Genomic DNA, 20,982 nt, shown 5'->3' with positions numbered 1-20,982 from the left:
ATCAATTCTGAATGTACACCGAAGCCCACATTAAAATTTAGGTTTCATGCATTCCAGTCTTTTATGTTTGACTGGGCTGTCTCATATTGTTGGTTCTAAACCAATGTGACATGACAGCACAAGACATGAAGAGCCAGCTGATTTCCTGGTAAGGGAAAAGGAGCTGGAGAGAGGATTATATGCAACAGAAATAAAAACTTTACAAATACCTCTCATTTTACCTCAATTATCTGAAAAGTTATAAATCAGTTATTTTAAACCTAATTTTATTGAGTTTCGTCTTCCATTAAGCATTCTTATTTGCATATTCATGATTTTTTTTAGGTTCTTAGTTGCCAACTAAATAAATCAAAATCTTCAACACATACGTAAGAACAACTGATCTCATAGTGTTCAAACAACCCCTACTGCCTCTTAAAGATATTATTTAAATTTACATTACACAACTTTACAGGAATACAACAACTGATCTCATAGTGTTCAAACAACCCCTACTGCCTCTTAAAGATATTAGTATAATTTTAGTAATAATGAAATCAAATTAAACAAACATGTCACGTCATGCTTCAATTTCTGTCTAGCTATAAACAAAAACCTTTAAACAAACTACAAGGATAACACTCTTCATATCTAAATCTAATATCTTATTCTAATTATGGAAACAACAGATATATTCAAAAACAGTTATTTTGAATTATGACATTCCTTTTTTGTCAAAATATTCCCATTCCACTATAATTCTTTCAATAGGAGCAGGAGAATAAACTTTATACTGCTTTTGAGAAAAATCTACTTGTTTTAATCTGTTGTAACGTCATTTGTTAACCAGTAGTCTATTAAAAAACACAGGGATTTTTGCAGGTTTTTGATAGGTGTGAAATAATTACTTCACAAAAATTAGTTAACCACCTCTGCTTCGGCAGTCAACATCTGAGCCGTGTGCTACAATGAGTGTCTGTCTCACATAGGAACTGTCTGAAGTGTGAAGAGTCAGTGGTTCCTTGGTGCAATTCTGGGCATTCAGCATGCTTCCCAAAAAGAGTTACTCACATTACGTAGCAGCTAAGTGTAAACACTGTACATGTGCTAATTCATGCAGACAGTCATGATATGAATCATACAGATTAAAAACAGTGGCTTGAGATTGTAAATCAGTACCTGACTTGGAGAAAAGCAAGTACAGTACTCAAGAAAGTGTTTGGATACTGGAATATCAAACATTGCATCATTCAAAATAGCTACCCATATAAAATAAGAGAAAATTATAATAGAGGTGTTAATGCAGCACTAATACACATTTTCCAATTCAATTTAATGAAGACTGCTTATAAATTAGGTGACACCAAAAACTAGGTCACCTAGTTTAACATATGTCTAATCTTTTTCTTTTGCCCTTAATGTCACCTGAATAGAAAACTACAGATATAAAAAACTAAAATTATTACTAAGTATAAGCTCTCCCTCTTGTGGATAACAAAGTAATGGCAGTTACTTTACACTTCATTTATATTAAAGTGCTATAGTCTTCAAAGTGTGTTAAAATTTTTAAAATTCTACTTGAACAAATCATTGCTTAAGTAAGACTGGACAATTGTCATCCACAGATCTTTAGCAGAGCTCCAGCTAACCTTTACTTATCCAGGTATTTTTGAGCCTATAAACTGTTCCCCTTCTACCTCCCACCAGCTGGGAATATAAATTAAATTTTGCTTTAAATACCATACAAGCAAAATCCTAATGATATATATAGTTGTGTACAAAGAACTCATAAAGCTACTTGAACACTGAGATGCAACACCAAAGCACCCCAAATGAAAACCCTAAGAAATAAGACAGATGAGACAAAAAGTTAACGGTGGTTGAGCATGTACTACGTGCTAGACAGGCACCTCACCCGGTTCTCACACAAACGCGGCAACCTGGGAGCTCACTTCACACACAAGGAAGCAGGTGCCGGAGAACTTCCTGACTCTAACAAGCTGCTGTTCAAAGCTGCCTTTCAGCTATCCAGTCCTGTGACTGACTGCTGCCCTTTGTGGGTAACATTTTTCAAATCATCATAACCTTCAGCTTCATCACATTTGCCAACTACTGACTTCCAACACAACCTTCTTCGTCCCAGTATAAAATTCCACACCTCTAAATTTTAAACGTAATGAAATCTGCTTATCCACATCTCAACAAGGGGGCACATGTCCAGCTTACATAGTAAAAACTGTGTAAAAGCTCAGTTTTCTTAATTGACACTGTACGTTCAACTCTTTAATACTGAATGTTCCTTGTATAAGAAAAATCTACTTGATTTCGTTTTTTTTACTTCAGCCCTATTTTTCTTTAGCTTTTGAAAATTTATTGAACTATTACATTCCCCAGAGGAATTAAAATGAAAATATGGGATAGTCTTAGCCAAGAACTAGAGACTTTGAAATGTATATCTTGACAACTGTGATTTCTTCAAACAAGCATCTTTCAAATATTTTTAATTGTAAGGCACAGCAGGCAATCATTTTACACTACAACCCATATTCTGTTATGTTCTATTCTGTTTTCTTATTTTTAAAATGCTTGTCTTAACTCACAAAATTTCATGATCAACTAAGGCAACACAGCACAGTGTGAAAAACACTAACCTAATCCCTATTTTCTAAACCAAGAATTTGCATCTGAAGAAGTTACCCCATACCTAGATCTGGCTTAAGAACTGAAGGCAACAACATAAAGGTAACCCCAACTAGTACACTGGCAGGACATTGGCCAAGTTTCTGATGGGCAGGGCTGTTATTGTTAAATGATACAATACAATGAGGAAAATATAAAAGGCCTCCAGTAATTAACATGTTCACTCAGGAAACAATATGGTACCACCTTGTTCCCCTGGCAATATGATGGAGGAAATGCAAAAAAGGAGGTGTTCCAAAAAGGGGAGTTTTCCAAATAACTGGAAAATAATCCTTAAAAATACCTGAACTTTTAGTTAATGGTTTTATGGAAACATTCCTACGTGCTTTTCTAATATAGTAAACTTAATTTATCATCTGAATTGTTCCATTTAGAAGTGGATGACGTAACTTAAAGACTAATAAAACATAGGACTATAAACTGTGAATAGGTATAAATGATAAGGTAAAGGAAAAACAAGATAAAATGCAGTCAGGAATGAGGCTAACATAAAAATGCATGATATAAAGTTTACCAAGGGTAAGCTACAGTTTGGTTATTAGTTTTCTAGTTGCTAACCAGAAGAGGGAGAGCTAATCAGTTCTGCAATCCACACTGCTATGGGTCTGCAAACACAGAAATGTACTTGAGCACTGGGGAGCCATTAGGACCCGCTTTAATTACACAGTTCTTTAACATACAGAAACTCTTAGACTGAACTTAATTCATTCTAAAAGCTTTTTCTCAGTTGATACCCTGAATTGATACTGAGCTTTAGAGAATTCAAAACTGTACTTCAAAGCCACAATTACATAGTTCTCAGCCTCAGAAACCAGACTCATCTCTTGGGGCCTTCCTCCTCCTCCAAATCCTGGCCTAGAGATCCTTCACTATCTTTTTAGTTATATGATGCCTTCAAACACACATCTTTTTGGTGGGTGGCGGACAACTTTTCAAGTTATTCTCAAAAGAAGTGATCCAAATTATGTAACACTGCCCATGAATGGAAGCAGAAGCCCTGTTCTATACCATGTACTTCTAATAAACTATATAAGCCCTTTTATTTGGCCTACTGATTCTAACGTGCTTCTTCCCAAAAATGGTTTAAGAAGGCTTATAAAAATGACAAATACAACAAAATTAGTAAGGGGAAACCTAGGTTGACAGGAAGAAAGAAGGTAACTGACATAGAAGACACCTTGGAAAAATAATTCACATGGACGCTATACTAGACACATGTTTTAAAAAAAGGAAAAACTTCCTTGCTGTATATTTAGATGAAAGTTGAAGGTATAAGTGAACTACTGTTTGAATGGCAGGGCTGAGAAGCTGCAATAGAGACTCTGGCCCATGACGCCTATAATACTTACTGCTAGCCCTTCACACAGGAAGAGGGGCTGCACCATGTTTCCTCATACTGTTTTCCCCAACTGAGCATTTCTCTCCATTATATTTTTGATAGGAAGAATAGATATGAGATAATTCAGTAAATTTTGGAAGCCAAACGAGCAAACCATGAAGTCAAATGAGTATGTTTCACTGGGTGGAAGCATCCATGGAGAGAGGGAATGTTAACATAGCAGAACAAAAATTATCAGATAAAACAATGCACTTATGTTACTTAAATAAAAATGATATATATATTTGAGAAAAAAAAGGGCCGAAGTAGCATACATGAACTCTGATAGCTACTTTTATTCTTACCCCAAGAGGACAGTTCTCTTAAAATTCATGTCATTATCAAAGAGTAAGGCTGTCCAAGTTTGCCCTTAAGACAAAGTGATATTGCTGTGTATGGAAATGCATAATTCTTCATGTAAAAATCAGAATTACAGAATACTTCTGCACAACTAGCTCCCTAAAATCCTATCTAAAATATTACTGAATGTTCAAAAATTTTATCTAAGGCATCACAATATGCACCTTTCTACTGCCCAAGTTCAAGCCTGTTGTTAAGGAACAGTTAAATAATTTTTATAAATACATTGTGATCAGAAATTACATGCAGTACCCAAATAGTGTCAACCTGTTTTTAAGGTTAAATCATAACAGAAATCTATGTACCTATACAAAGTGGCCTACAGAATAATAATTATTATTATATAATGTATTATTATTGAATGCTGAAGGATGTTCATACCTTGAAATGCTTAGTCTTTGGAGATCTCTGCTCTTCAGATTGTCTTCCTGAGATGGATACTGTCATTGTTTAAAAAACAGTTTAAAAGTTGTAATTGTTACCTTCTATTTATTCTCAATACTTTATTACCCTACACGTGCTTCAGCTTTTACAGAATACATCTGTAACTGTACAGCATAAAACTAGTATCTTATATTCAATTTTAATGAAATAACTCCAAATTTATACCAGGTATTTCTAAATCATTTCCAATTATTTAAAGTCATTAATGCTTTAATTTTCTTTAAAAAATACACTTGCTCTCACATAAAAGACCTTGGAGTCTTACAAAATGTATTTCTGATGATACCAATCTGAAATCTATATTCAAAAAAGGGTAACAAATTGATCAAATTACTGTTTCTTCAGGTATAGCTGAGTGAATCCCACCAGAAAATGGAAGTTTATTGGTATTTCACTTTTTGATATTATTACAAAGAAGTACCAAAATTTAACAGGTTATTGTTTAAAAAGATTAACATAAATTTCTTCTTTCCACAAGAAAATGACAGGGAAAGGACTTCATAAAGTCCTTATATACTTCCAAGTTTTAGTAGTTTAGGTTATAGATGACAAAAAGAACCTATAAAAGATATTTAAAAGTGGACTTAATACATTTAAGATAACTCTGTAACACACTTGTTTGCAATGCATTCAATTCAGGGTCTATAACAAATAAAAATGACTACCACAGGCACTAATTCTATTAGCAGAAATGGCCAGTATAAACTAAGAAAACAAAATTTAACTTTACCATTTCTTATTTATATAATCTAAATGATATTTTTTAAAGTGGAACACTAAAAAGCCACAAAAGGACTTCATAAGTCCTCTGAGTTTGGGAGTGTAAAATATCAAAATGTACTACAGAGGGCTTCCCTGGTGGCGCAGTGGTTGGGAGTCCGCCTGCCGATGCAGGGTACGCGGGTTCGTGCCCCGGTCCGGGAGGATCCCACGTGCGCGCGGAGCGGCTGCGCCCGTGAGCCATGGCCGCTGAGCCTGCGCGCCCGGAGCCTGTGCTCCGCAGCGGGAGGGGCCGCAGCAGTGAGAGGCCGGCGTACCGCAAAAAAAAAAAAAAAAGTACTACAGAAGTTAAAGTGTCTTTGGATCTGATTGTTCAGAAAATACCAACTAAATACTGTAAATGATTTAGCTGCATCTCAGGGAGCCCTGTGGAGAGGGAAAACAGAACTGGCCCACAAGTCAGAGGAAGTCTGTCCACTAACAAAGCACATAACCTTGGACATTTTCCTTTCCTGTTCCTCATAGGAAATGAAGGAATCAGATCAAGTCACTTTTCGTTTCTCTGTATAATTAATTAAAAATACACATTTTAATTAGTGTATACTTATACATATACGCACAATGGAAACCTTCCTTGTTTTTTGTTTTTTTTTTGTGGTACGTGGGCCTCTCACTGTTGTGGCCCCTCCCGCTGCGGAGCACAGGCTCCGGACGCGCAGGCCCAGCGGCCATGGTTCACAGGTCCAGCCGCTCCGCAGCATGAGGGATCCTCCCGGACCGGGGCATGAACCTGCATCCCCTGCATTGGCAGGCGGACTCTCAAGCTCTGCGCCACCAGGGAAGCCCAATCTTACTTGTTTTTAAAGCCAATGATAGTAAACAAAACAAAACAAAAAACCTAACAGTTTTGCTTGGTGAAGTATTTCTCCAGCTACCACCTAACAATTCAGAAAATCTAACGTAAATTAGTAAAAAGCACAAAGGAATTGTCTCTAATACTCAAAGACCCTGTCCCTGGCCAGTCACCAGTTTGCCATGTTCTAAAGGCAGTAATGGATATGTTTCCCAACTTGTGCCATCTGATGTTGGAGTTTCACATAAATGGGCCCATAGCTACAAAATCCTCGGAAACACTGTTCAAGTTAAATAGGTTCCTGTACTTCAGGACTGCTCAGAACCTTTAGTACACAGAGCACACTGTGCATCTCCAAAGAGGCTGTCATTGGCTACCTTAGGCATCTACACCAACTCCATTTACTGAGCCAGTGTTTCCTACGCTTCAGTCCTAGTGGTCTGTTTTTCTAAAAGGATCCACTGTTCTGAATATAAGTGGCTGGAAAACTGGAGGATACAGAAAGTAAAGAAGGCCCATAGTGGAAATGACCCTGGAACCTTGACCTCATTTAATACCAAACAATCAACTGAGCTCACTAAGTACTTTAAAAAAAAGCAAAGCCCCCAAAGCCCCACTATTCTGTCCATGTAGGATGCTATTTCACACTTCAGAAGGTATTATAAAATATGTTTCACAGAAAGTACCATCTTAAAAATATTTGTAAGTATGGCTACAGTAGATATAAGATTATTAATGTGAAAATAAATTTTATCTCCATAGCTTGCTCTTTGACTCCCATATCCAAGAGGACTCTGACCAGTAACACCTTTGAAACAAGACTGAAATGTACACATCCCACAATACCAAGATTTAAACTTGGAACCCTTGATAAATTGATAAATTTCCACTCCATCTTTCCTTGGTTCATATCTCTATATTAGTTGTGAGCATTTTTGACTTTAAATCTCCCCTCCTCCAGCCAAATAAATTCCTATGAAGAAGGGACCGTGTCTTAAATCCCCTTTTCAAAAAACAAATTCCTCCCTTCCCTCACCTTCGACTCTTAAAGTTTCTTAGTCTCAGCAACAAAGACTCAGCAATAAAGCAACATCATCAGCAATAAAACAAGTGATTTCTAAAGTTTCTTCTACCTTCAAGTCTGTTTCTGTGATTTGTGAAAGATCAATTAAACTAAAAGCAAATTTATCCTCTAGCACCACCTAGTGGAAAACAAATAATAAGAACTGAACTGTATTAACACATATATACATATACACCCCTAAAGCGCTTTTCTGGATTACCCTAATTAAAATTTTTGAAACACATTCACTTATTGAATACCCTATGTACTAGGCACCACGCTGCTTAGATATTTAATGTCAAGTTTATAGAAAACAGTTCAGTTAAATGAGTTTGCTAATGTCACAATAAGCAACACAATCATGAACCAAGTTTTTATGATTCCATGGTTCTGCTTCTTACTCTATAAGGAGATATCCATTATTTATAAAAGCTATCAAATCATTTCAAGTAGAAAGTATATACTGACAATTGTAATTCAGAGCTTCAAGATGCAGATCTTTTCCTGCAAGCACATCTTTTTAAAAGAAGCCTCTCAAGGGCTACGGGCAACTGGGCTTGCAGGACAGGATGCTGGAAGCTGCTAAAGGAATTGTGCATGTGATCACAGGTGCAAAGCTAGGAAAATCAACTTCAGATGTCAAGTAGGAAAAACAATTTTTTTTTTCTCTAATGGGAGGTGATAGTAATTTTTATAGTGGGTGTTTCCCCTTTATCAGGCCTGGGGGCTCCAAATCAAGTTCTCACTGTCCAGTTCAGAGGAGTTCACTGGGTAAAGGCCAAGGTAGGATGCTATATTATTCTTAATGCCTGTCTCATTCTTAACCAGTGGTCACCTTCAGTAAAGACCACATTACAGACGAGAGACCTGTTGGCTCATCTAAGGACACTTGGGACTCAGGGCAGAGTGCTGGCTGGCAGTCAGGAAGCGTGGGCGGAGCTCCTCTTTCAGATGGTGGCTGCTCAGAAGAACCTAGGGTGGGGACATAGCTCCTTAGTAGTGCTGGATAATCTGATGGGCAAAATGTTGACCTGAGAAATAATTATCTACGTGGCTACCTTAGTTTGAAATACATTAAGTGTATAGAATGTATATAATGGCTATTGAACTCCAGACTATTAAACTTTTCAATTTCTTGTAATAACTATTTTAAACTTTGTGTTTGGAGCATTGCTCCCACACTGCTCTGCTTCTCTATCATTCCTTCTTTTTATTCTCAGCATTGTCATGACATTGAAAACATTTATCCAAGCTTTTCTGAACCCAATGTAAAGTTGTCCCTCAGTATCCTATCCACGGGACACTGGTTCTAGGATCCGCAGTGGGTACCAAAATCTGCGTATGTTCAAGTCCCACAGTCGTCCCTCTGTATCCTCGGGTCAGCATCCGTGGATTCAACCAACAATGGATAGCATAGTCTACAACCTGTGGTGGCCTCGATCCACAGATGTGGAACCCATAGATACCAAAGACCGACTGTATACTTACTGAAAACAATCCTTGTATAAGCTTGTATAAGCAGACCTCCACGGGTCACAACCCCATTGTCCAGGGATCACTGTATTAGTAGACAGACTCTGGGTGAGGACCTGAGAGGCAACTTGTGTTTCAGTGGATGACTTCAGGCTAACCACACTTTAGCAGCTCAAGCAGGGTTTTTGTTTTGCTCCCCACCCCCACCCCCCGCTCCGCCAACCCCAATTCTTGCATTCTCAGCTATTAGCTGAAAATTAAAGTTGCTCCAAAAGTATTAGACTTCTGAGAATTAGTGGATGCTGTAAAGTTTTGTTTTAATAATTCTAAAAGCAAGTCTCCTGTCATGTCTAAATTAATCAAATTATTACGTTAAATGAAGTGGGAAACTTAAAACCTGAGTTCTCTTTAAACTTTACAGAGAAAAAAATGACTTAAGGAAACTGAAGGAAAGGAAGTCTGAAAGAACAGCTTTAATAAATTAATAAACTAATAAGGTTTTTAAAAATTAGCTTTTAAACAACAAAATCATAATATAATTCTGGGATTATGCTAAAAGTATAGTTATCATATTTTAGCAAAAATGATTAAAGGGGAAGATAAAGGTGAATTTTCAGATAATGTGACTCTCTAAGTAGTTATAATTTATGTCAACTCTATGATTTAACACTTAGTTATAAATCTTACATATGATGCACACATATGCATGCTGAATTTCTCAATTTAATAATTCTGTAATACCGTTTGTTTGGCTTTTTGTAGCTCTATTTTGAGATCTCTACATTCCTTCCTCATCAGTTCCAGTTCTTGTTCCAAACCATGGATCTTCAGGTCACAGCTCAACTTTTCCACCTCCCAGTTGGATGAAGGTGGATTTAAATTTCTTATCACTACAAAAAGGATGGACATTAAAATTGTTATTTCTGACTTCTACATTGGTTGCAATTCGAAAAAGATTATGCCAATAAAATGCAGGTTAAAAGAAAAACCAATATAAATAATGAACAATTACTAAGTTTCTGAAAAACAGTAATTACTTTCACGTATCTATGCTAATAAGAAATCTAGCAATCTTATTTTAGAATGTATTAATTACCCCTATCCCTGATTTTTGGTTTAGGTTAAAGAGCAAATTTGTCAGCCTGAAACTTTAAAATATACAACACATATCAAGCATATGCTGAAATTATAGATGGATGAATAATCTATATACGTCAAGGTTGAGAGTGATAAGAATTAAATGAAGTGAGTAAACTGATGCTCACTCAGCTCATCACTCCATCTAGTCCCTTTAGAAAGTATAAAGTTTGACCATCAGGCCTAGAACATAACTTCCGAACAATTTTATTCATAAACATTCCATTGTACAAACTCAATACCACTGGATATGGACTAACCCTTGACTTGGTTCCTTAGGCTCTGTACATAGAAAAAGACCCAATCAGCTGCCATGAGAGATCTCACCTCAACCTCCCATCAAAAGGTCTCTCAGAGGCCTACTCGTCAGCTTGTCTCATCAGAATGAATGTGCATGGGAGCAGGCTAATACCCATATCTCCCACTCTTAACTTTTCAACATAGCATCTCATCTGCACATTTTAACAACCTTTAGAAATTGGGGTGGGGGGAAGCAACTGTAACTACTCAATGACAGGGCGTCTAGCAGTGGGCAAGAGGCTTTGGAGAGAATGGGGTTCTACTCCTTTCTTCATCTACTTCACTGCAAACTAGCCCTGAATAAAAACCATCAAATTTTCTCTAGGAAAAGTACAATTTATATCCAAGGAAAAGTTAAAAGTGGATACTTTGTAAAAGCAGAGCAATTAATATAAGCCTAAAAATTAAAAAATAAGTCCTTAGGATACAGATATAGCAAACTGATCATGGATATAACACAGGAATGGAAAAATGTATTAATTGCGTTAGAATAATTATAACACGTTTAAGTGGCCTACCCTGCTGAGTTTCCACCTCTGTCCTCAGCTGGAGGAGTTCTACTTCTTTAGATTGTAGCTGTTCATTCAATACTTTCAAAGATTCAGAGTTGTCTTTATTCTAGTTAAGTAGAGAAAATGCCAAATTACATTCAATAAAATCTATAGGTTGGTATTATATATTAATTTTCAGGTAGATGTTGAAAAAATTGATTCTATCCTTTGAAAAGCAAGGTGGGAAATGAACTCAGTTTTTCACTAATCTTTTTCTAACTTAGGACATATTATTCACTGGCTTTTTTAAAAAAACACAGTGATAAACTCTACTAAGTCATGATTTTTCAAAAGAAGTTAGTGGTGTTAGATGTACTTCAGACCTAAACATCAAAAAAAAAAAAAAAACAAAAGGACCTAAACATCATTACATATTGAGTACGTATTTTGTATAGAAATAACTTACAAATATTCCTATCAAAATTTTCTATTTTTGCCTTGACCATGCAAATTTTTTATCTAATAAGTGTAAATATCTCATTTCTAATTTTAACCTCTTGAAGGAGAAAACTCATTTACAACATACAGATACCATCCTTTTCAAACCAACTTACCATTTTATCCAATTTGCTCTTCAAATTATCTCTGTCAATGCAAACCTCTCGATATGCATGGTAGGCCTTATTTACTTGTTCTCGTCCCACAGAACTTGTTTCTTCATCCTTTCGAGCTCCTATAAGCTAATGGTATAAAATTAGAAGACAAGGCTTAAAAGGATGTTCTACATAAGAAAATAAGTCAGTCTTCTATGGCTGCACGACTTACCTTAATTACTCTAATGCAGGGAATAAAGCCTGGACCTTAATTACTCTAATGCAGGGAATAAAGCCTGGACTACAATTAAGTGAACATTTCACTTCCACACAATTAAGCTTTACTGATTAAGAAAGTAAAAAGTACAGAACAGATACTTTTAAAACTCTTCTTTCAGGCTTTTACTTAACAGTATCTTATACTTTGTAGTTAACTATTTATAATATTAATTCGTCATACTAAACACAGTACAGCATTCTTTCATAGTGCTTATGTGTTTCCAAGCCAGCACACAGTATTTAATTTCCATCATCAGAAAAATATCAAGTTAGTGTGTACTTGACATTTTAAGGAATAGACGTGTTAGTTCAATTCCTATATTATTCCAGAAGAGAAATTATTAGGATTGTTGGTCACAAAGTACAGAAATATTTCCAATGTTACTTATACCAAATCACATTTTTCTATTGACTTTTAGAATAAACCTAACTACAAGCTCCAAAATGTTACCTTTTGTCACTCTATCCAGTATGTCACAATTTTATTTAATAGTCATTAAGAAAATTCATACGAATACAAAGAAATTGATTATTTTTACAACTGAGTCTTTTCTTACTTCCTCCAAATGAGTGAAACTCTACCAAGCCCTATCCTTAAGTTTTTATAACTAGATCATTTCCTTCCCCCTTTGTGCAAGCTGCTGTCTGTAATGTAACACTACACTGAAGATCTAAGGATCATAAACTATGATCTGAAGAAAAATGAACTAAGTTAAACTTTAAAAATAAATGGATGCGTGAGGAAGATTTCCCAATAAATGGATAAGTGAGGAAGATTTCCCAATAAGCTAAGTAGATCTGATGATTTATAACTGAATCAGCTACCTTGCTTATGTATTCTATAACAGTTTCTGCATTAAAAGGTGTAAACAGAAGACATTAATTCATCAGTTAAATGCATTCTTATTACGTGTGTTCAAGAACAAAGGAGAATGTTGAGGTAAAGATGTCAGTTGTGGTAAAATTTTAGTACTGACGAAAATGTTATTAAACATATCAGAACAATGTTCCAGGAACTTCTTCCTTTGACACTTCATTTCCTTTGTTGGTATATAATTTTTTGCACATATTAAAAAATCCTGAATAAAATACATACAGCTATGAAGGTAAGGCAATCTGATAAAAAGAGGTAAGAAAAATATTTGAACTTTAATCCCTTCATGTTGTTAATCCTATTCTGCAAATATTCACCAAGCACTATAAGTGAAACACAGTAGGCTAAGTAAAATGCCCAGGGTTTTGAGATTAGCAGTGAGTTATCCTTAGAAATTTGGTACTCATGGAAGACAGAGCAGAAAAATATTTAAAATTTCAAATGCTTTGAATTATTAAGTCACAAACATAATGAAGGTAAACAGATAAATTACCTTTTCTTCCAAAACTCTTATTCTTTTTTTTAAGAAAGAGTTCTCTTTCTCTGAATCCTTAAGTCGTTTTTTGATGTCTTCATATGCAGTGACAAGGGCAAAATGTGAAGCAACAGATTCATCTCCTGAATATATTGAGACTGGAGTCACTGTATCTCTCCTATGGGCTTTTTCATGATTGAGAATGCAGATATCATCTTCTACCAGTGCATCCATGACAGCTATTTAAAAACATAAAATAGAATGTCTCATTGAATAAATGAGCAGAAAAGAGAGGGTATATTTGGAATAATGTGAATATTGGGGAAATGTTTTAAAACTCCTATTTCTTTTTCATTTTTTTATTGAGATACAGTTGATGTATAATACTATGTAAGTTTCAGGTGTACAACACAGTGATTCACAATTTTAAAGGTTATACTCCATTTATAATTATTATAAAGTATTAGCTATATTCCCTGTGCTATACAATATATCCTTGTAGATTATTTATTTTATACATAGTAGTTTGTACCTCTTAACCTCCTACCCCTATCTTGCCCCTCCCCCATTCCCTCTCCTCACTGGTAACCACTAGTTTGTTCTCTATACCTGTCTCTTTGTTATATTCACTAGTTTATTTTTTAGATTTCACATATAAGTGATACCATACAGTATTTGTCTTTCTCTGTCTGACCTGTTTCACTAAGCATAATACCCTCCAAATCCATCCATGTTGTTGCAAATGGCAAAATTTCATTCTTTTTTATGGCTGAGTAGTATTCATTCCATTGTACATATATACCACATCTTTTTTTCTCCATTCATCTGTCAATGGATACTTAGGTTGCTTCCACATCTTGACTATTGTAAATAGTGCTATGAACACTGGGGTGCATGTATCTTTCTGAATTAGTGTTTTTACTTTTTCTGGATATATACCCAGGAGTGAACTTGCTGGGTCATATGGTAACTCTATTTTTAGTTTTTTTGAGAAACCTTCATACTCTTTTCCATAGTAGCTGCACCAATGGCTTCTTGATGATAGCCATTCTGACAGATGTGAGATGATATCTCATTGTAGCCTGAATTTGCATTTCTCTGATGATTAATGATGCTGAGCATCTTTTCCTGTGTCTGTTGGCCATCTGTATTTGGAAAAATGTCTATTCAGGTCTTCTGTCCATTTTTTAGTCAGGTTGTTTGTTTTTTTGATGTTGAGTTGTATGAGGTATTTACATATTTTGGATATTAACCCCTTATCGGTCATAACATTTGGAAATATTTTCTCCCATTCAGTAGGTTGTCTTTTCATTTTGTGGATTATTTCCTTTGCTGTGAAAAAGCTTTTAAGTTTATTTAGGTCCCATTTGTGAATTTCTGCTTTTGTTTCCTTTGCTTTAGGAGATAGATCCAAAAAAAAATACTGCTATGAATTATGTCAAAGAGCGTTCCGACTGTTCTCTTCTTTATGGTTTCAGGTCTTACATTTAAGTCTTTAATCCATTTTGAGTTTATTTTTGTATATCTTGTTAGAGAATGTTCTAATTTCATTCTTTTACATGAACTGTCCAGTTTTCCCAGCACCAGTTATTGAAGAGACTGTCTTTTCTCCACTGTATATTTTATTTAAAAAAATTTTGTTTTTTACTGAAGTATAGTTGATTTGCAATGTTCTGTTAGCTTCAGGTATACAGCACAGTGATTCAGTTTATGTATATATAATATGCGCACACACACACACGCCTGTTATGTTTGTTTTGCTTTATTTCAGACAACATGAATACTAAGGGAAGGTTTTGTTTGTTGTTTTCAGGGTCTGGTCTTCCATCATTGTCTATTTGCTTTTCTGATTTTATAACTGAAAGCTTCCAATTGCTCTCAACTAAAGTCAGAGTTTGGCATGTCCAGTGATTTGTTTATATCTAGGATTATAGGAAAGTTAGGCAAAAATAAATGTGTTTACTACAAATCTGAGTAGTTGAAACCTATGATTCAGTCATTCTTCACCAACACCAATTTAACAATTTCTAACCATGTAGGACAACTCCTTAAGTTAGATTCTTTGCCAGTTTATCAAGAAAGTTGAAAAATACCCCAATATGCCCCCAAAATGGCAGATCCTCATAACCATAATTAACTCCTGCTGCTTCCAGTACAAAACTGCACTTTCTCCTAATGATGGATAAAGAGTAAAGCTTTCTTCCTCTGAAGGGTTTACTTTTTCCTCTCTGGATTCAACTCTGTTCCAAAATAACAGTAAACATCATTCGAATCACATTGCTAGTAGTTGAAATCCTCATATTTCCTTTCCAAAAGGAAAGTATGGTTATTCCCATACTGCAAACCTCAAGTAGGCATATGTGTCTCTATCTAACACTCTTTCACACACACATTATATCTTAAAAGAGGAACCAGCAGAATTAAGAGCACATGGCTAGTTAAGTGATAGGATACAGTCTAGCTTAAGGATAAGTAAAATTGTGCCTATCTTAGACATCTGACTTAAATCAAAATATCTTACTATCCAACCAAATGGACAGGATTTATTCAACTGGAATCATTCTTTTTTTCCCTAAAGACAGCTGAAAAACAAACTGCTCTACAGAGTTGAAACAGATGGTGTCCCACAGTTTGTGCACTTTGAGGATCCAAGCCTATATGCTTTTGCTTTACGCGAAGTTCTAACTAGGTCAGCAGTGTGACTTCCTACTCATTCATTTTTATCATGAAACAATCATTTACTCAGCAAGGAAAACCCAATGTGGGAGACGGCTGTGCAGTAAAATAATTGTTATGCCATAAAGGGAAGTAATATATTTGAGATAATACAGAATGCTAAAAGGATTGAGGAGTGGGGAGGAGGAGGAGTTTTTAAAGAAGGTACAGGGAAAGATCAAATGACTCTTAACCCTGCATTCTTAGGTGAAGAGCGTGGTTATTTTTATTGTACTTTCTGTACTTAAACGTTAACAGTTTGCTAAGTTTCAGCAGGGGTAACAAGTTCAAGGGCCTGAAAGAGTATGCGGAAAAAGAATGAGGAGGGGAATGACAAGAGATGAGATTGGAAAAACAGAATGGAGACCAATGGAGATCGTCCTTTACGATGAAGAGACTATAGGATTTGGTCCCTATTCTGTGGAATTTAAGAAAAACCTGGACATGATTCAAGAATGTGAGGAATACTTATACAGCAACTATAAAATATATTCATAATCAAATGTAGTATTGTGCTAAGTGTTTTACAAATGTTATCCCCATTAACGCTCATGATTACCCTATGAGGTAGGAAAATCTTATCACACCCATTTCACAGACGGAAAAACTGGGACCCATAAAGGTTATGAAGTTTAACCAAGATCAGCACAAAAACTTGGATTTCAGAGCCTGAACTATTAGTACTTTTCCCTCCCCAATGAATCTTTTTTTTTTTTTTTTGCGGTGCGCGGGGCCTCTTGCTGTTGTGGACTCTCCCGTTGTGGAGCACAGGCTCCGGACGCGCAGGCTCAGTGGCCATGGCTCACGGGCCCAGCCGCTCCGCGGCATGTGGGATCTTCCCATACTGGGGCACGAACCTGTGTCCCCTGCATCAGCAGGCAGACTCTCAAACACTGCACCACCAGGGAAGCCCACCCAATGAATCTTTTACACACTAAATTCATCAAGAACTACAAAAGTGGGAACCTTTTGGAAGGTTTTTAAGTACCTTATATGGAAGGGAGTATAATGATTTAACGATGTCACATTTTATAAAGTATGATAACTGGTCATTTTTAGGATAAAATGCATAGTCAGATTGCTTATTTTATATACTTATATCTGTTGCCTATTTTATTTATAAATCACCCAAAGTTGCATATGGTCTCTCTCTAAATACAAGAAAACATTATTTGCCTAAAAAATCTTTTTTCAAGTTTTATATCATTATTCTATGTATTTATTCTATATACTATAAACATGACTTGGAATGCACTGTCCTAAAAAATTGCTTATTTGTCTTAAAAAGTATATGAGAAATAGCCAAGCACACCAAAGAGAAAATCCACTTGCATCACAGATACGCATCAAATTTTGTTTTAATAGTTGTCATTTAAATTTGTTATGAAATGAAAATGAAAAATTTAATTTCTATCCTTGCAAAAATAAATATAAAATCACATAAGTATCAGAAATATTAATGCTTATCATATTACTCCATACACACCCAACTTCTGGAGATTAAAAGCTGCAGGGCCAGGGAAAATGAGATCTCAGAAAGGTACCAAATAATAGAAGGCAGATATCCCACTGTATTTATTACTATACTGAAAGGAAAACTGCTAGCAAAGTAACAAAATAGGCTATGTGTAACCTTTGGCTTTATTGCTTATGCAAGCATCCTTCCTCAACCTTATTTCTACAGAGAAGTAAAGGGAGCTGCAGTAGCCTAACTCACAGTAAAGTAAGATTCAGTTTTATATACTTTGTGATGAAACGCCTCTTCATGGGTATCCAAGGTATCTGGCCCGGAAAATTTGATTTTCTGCATAAATGGTAAAAGCCTAATTGGCTATTATTAGACTTAAACTAGACAAAGCTAGCTTTAACATTCGCGAAAATTTATACTGTATCTAACCTTATTTACCATAGCTTAAATTATCTTAAAATAACAAACCTGTGTTTACTTTAATCTTTTAAAAGTGAGTACAATGAGCAGATTATTATCAAAGATTAGAATGATCAAAAGATTAGATAGTATTTTAAATAGCCTAGCAGGAATTGATAATATTAATTTTTAAAACTTAACAAATGTCAAAAATATTATCCCAAGACAAGATTAAGTGGGCCTCTCTCTATCATGAAAGTCAATGATAAATGTATCCTACAGGAACATGAAACACAAAAAATGGTCTTTTACAAGAATATTCTAAGAAACTGGAGCTGACCTAGAGCAGTGTTTGCAAAGTGAGGAATGGACAACTGCCTTAGAATCATTTAGAGTTCTCTTCAAAACTACTGACTGCTAGGCTCCAGTGCAGATCTATGCAAATCAGAATGTTGGGGTGAAAATCATCAAACTGAACTGTCAGTAATCAGTCCATGTGACTTTAAGTCCCATTCCAATTTAAGGACCGCTACTGTAGTGGAAACAGAGCTAAGTGGATACTACGTGATTTACAGAATCCTGATAACTAGTACTCTTAAACATTTGTGGGCATGGTTAGTTCTATGTTATCAGTTGGTAAACATCACCTAACTTTTGTTTTTTTTGAACATCTTTATTGGAGTATAACTGCTTTACAATAGTGTCATCACCTAACTTTTGCATGGAGATTTTGTTCTTATTACAGAAAGTTACTTCATATTCATCATTTCATCTAACCACAATAATATAGGAGGATGAGATATATTTATCTATAGACAAATAAATTTATATATAATTATGAAAACATTTTATATATTTGGCAATTAGATTTTGTTTCTTTTCAGAGGTTTACATAAGAGAAGTACAAATTAAGAGAATTAGAAAGGACTGAGGTGAAAGATGTTGACAATTGCTGAGAACAATGAAATTCCCAAGAACGATTAACAGTTGTTGTGATCACCCAATTCCAGTGTCGGGGAGGAGGCATTTCCACACCATCAGCAAGCAATGATCTGGACACCAGCTGGGTGCCCTACAATTCAACTCAATTCTGACACTATCTACCTAGAGATGGCATGGGATTCCACATGTAAAGGTCTCAGTCCCACAAGACTTCCCTCTACTTCAGAAGCCAAAGGCAAGCCCAAGTTGCTACCTGTACTTCTGAGGGACCAGCTGCAAAATGGAGGTTCCAATGATTCCCTCCAATTCAGGATGCCGATCAGCAAGTCCAGGTTGTTACCTGTACTTCTGATCAACTGGCTGTAAATCAGAGGTTCCCACAACCTTCTTGAATTTGATTAATTTGCTAGAGCAGCTTAGAGAACCAAAGAAACCCATTTACTTACTTGATTACTGTTTATTACGAAGGATATTAAAGGGTATGAATCAACAGCCACATGTAGAGATACACAGGGCCAGGTGCTAACAAAGGAGCTTCTGGCCTCCTGGAGTCTGGGGCCAGCATAGTGGCATGTGGAAATGTTCTGGTTCACCAACCTGGAAGCTCTCTAAACCCTCCCCCTCTTTGGGTTTTCATGGAGGCCTCATTACATAGGCATGACTGATTAAATCACTGGCAACTGATTCAACATATCTCACCCCCCCACCCTCCATCCCCCTGGTCAATGGGACTGAAAGTTCTAATTCTCTAATCACCTGGTGAGTTCCCCTGGCAACCAGCCCTCATCCTGCGGTGCTTTCCAAAAGTCACCTCATTAACATAAATCCAGTCAAGGTGGAAAGTCTCTTGTTATAAGTAACAAGATATCCATTTATGTCACCTTGATGGCTCTGAAAAGGTTTCAGAAACTGAGGACAAGAGACCAAATATTATGGCAAAAGATGCTCCCATGGCTCTTTTCCCTCAGGTAATTCCAAGGGTTTGGGGAGCTGTGAGCCAAGGAACCATGGATGAAGACCAAATGTATATGAGAAATATATTTTGGTCAGCTGAGTGACCACATATGTTTTTCTTACAAATCACAATATCACAATATTAATGGAGAAAGATGGGCACAATCTGCCAGATGAGGTGGGTAGAAAAGAGAATAGCAGTTGCTGAAGGCTAGGGAAGAGATGTAAAAAGAAGAAGAAAAAAATTCAAACATTATTAATCAGAATTCATCTTAGGAGACCTTAAATTTCACTCTTTTCTACAATCAACATTGAGAGGACTTCAGTTGAGGTATGCTATACATACTGGGGTGTGAGAGACTAGAAAACATAGAATTATTTTCTGACACCAGATTAGTCTTTTTTCTAGGAAAAAAATGATTATCCTGTTGTATTTAATCATCTTAATATTTCCTATTTATTGCTCACTAACCATATGACAGGTACTAGTGCTTCTGCATAGTAGGGGAGAATTCACCCCCCCCCAAAATATGTCTCTTTGGTTATGTTCTAAGAAACAAGAGAGGTGGGGAAAAACTGTGAAGACCAAGTAGGAGTTACCGTTTTGTAAGAAACATTCACATTTTTAAGGGAAATATCCATTTGTAAGGGTGTTTCCCTCTCTCTTCCAGAAAGCGAGGATGACCAAATGTCTAGAAACTCTTATAACAACCTTATCCTTGTTTACTGTGCTTATTCTAGGAACCTCCCATAACTGACTCTTCCTCACCCTTAACATCCCCTTTTGTCTTTAGCTGAGAATGGTAATATTTAAGGCGAGGGCTTTGACCATTTTGGCAAGTTACTCAGTTCTCCTGGGTCTCTCCCATGTATACTTATTAGTAAACTTTTGTTTCATCTTCTCCCGTTAACCTACCCTCATGTCAATTTAATTCTTAGACCAGCCAAAGGAACGTGGAAGGTGATAAGATAAACTTCGTATTTTATGGCAAGACAAGAAAAATTTAAACATAAAAGTTTTCTCTGCCCCTTTGGACCTCCTCCCTCCCCTTTAGTGTGTGTTGTGCATCAGCATTAACCAGACCTCCTTAGGAGATAACTTCCTTCTTAATCTTTAAGGGGCCACGATGACCCCATGACCCACTGCTCACTTTTTGTACTTGGCAGATCTGGATTGTATAAACTGTCAATAACACATCATTTAGAGTATAACCCTTTGTCTCAAAAAAATGTAACTGTGCTTTGACCTCTAATGGGTGGAGCAGCCCTCAGAGCATTCTAAAAGACTGTCTCCCAGTACAATCACCAGGTTGGCTCAAATAATATTTCCCATTTCTTTCTTAGATAGACTATTGATTAATCTTTTTGTTGACATCCATGTCTTA

General features: G+C 36.0%; 1 protein-coding gene across 2 annotated transcripts in view; it reads right to left on the bottom strand.

Annotated features, from left to right (window-relative positions):
- AZI2 (5-azacytidine induced 2) overlaps nucleotides 1-20,982 on the bottom strand; it is a 36,674-nt gene that overhangs the window by 5,193 nt on the left and 10,499 nt on the right. For both annotated transcript variants that reach the window (XM_004279672.4, XM_033405449.2), the window contains exons 2-6: nucleotides 13,138-13,358; nucleotides 11,513-11,638; nucleotides 10,926-11,025; nucleotides 9,712-9,860; nucleotides 4,799-4,857 (exon numbers count right to left, since the gene is read on the bottom strand). In XM_004279672.4, the coding sequence (XP_004279720.1) occupies nucleotides 4,799-4,857; nucleotides 9,712-9,860; nucleotides 10,926-11,025; nucleotides 11,513-11,638; nucleotides 13,138-13,353 (650 nt within the window). In that variant the 5' untranslated portion in view covers nucleotides 13,354-13,358. The remainder of the gene's footprint in view (nucleotides 1-4,798; nucleotides 4,858-9,711; nucleotides 9,861-10,925; nucleotides 11,026-11,512; nucleotides 11,639-13,137; nucleotides 13,359-20,982) is intronic.

This window comes from Orcinus orca, chromosome 10 (genome assembly GCF_937001465.1).
Source record: "Orcinus orca chromosome 10, mOrcOrc1.1, whole genome shotgun sequence".
Classification (NCBI taxonomy): Eukaryota; Metazoa; Chordata; class Mammalia; order Artiodactyla; family Delphinidae; genus Orcinus; species Orcinus orca.
The sequence above is the reverse complement of the archived record's forward strand: the minus strand, read 5'-3'. Positions and strand labels throughout refer to the sequence as shown.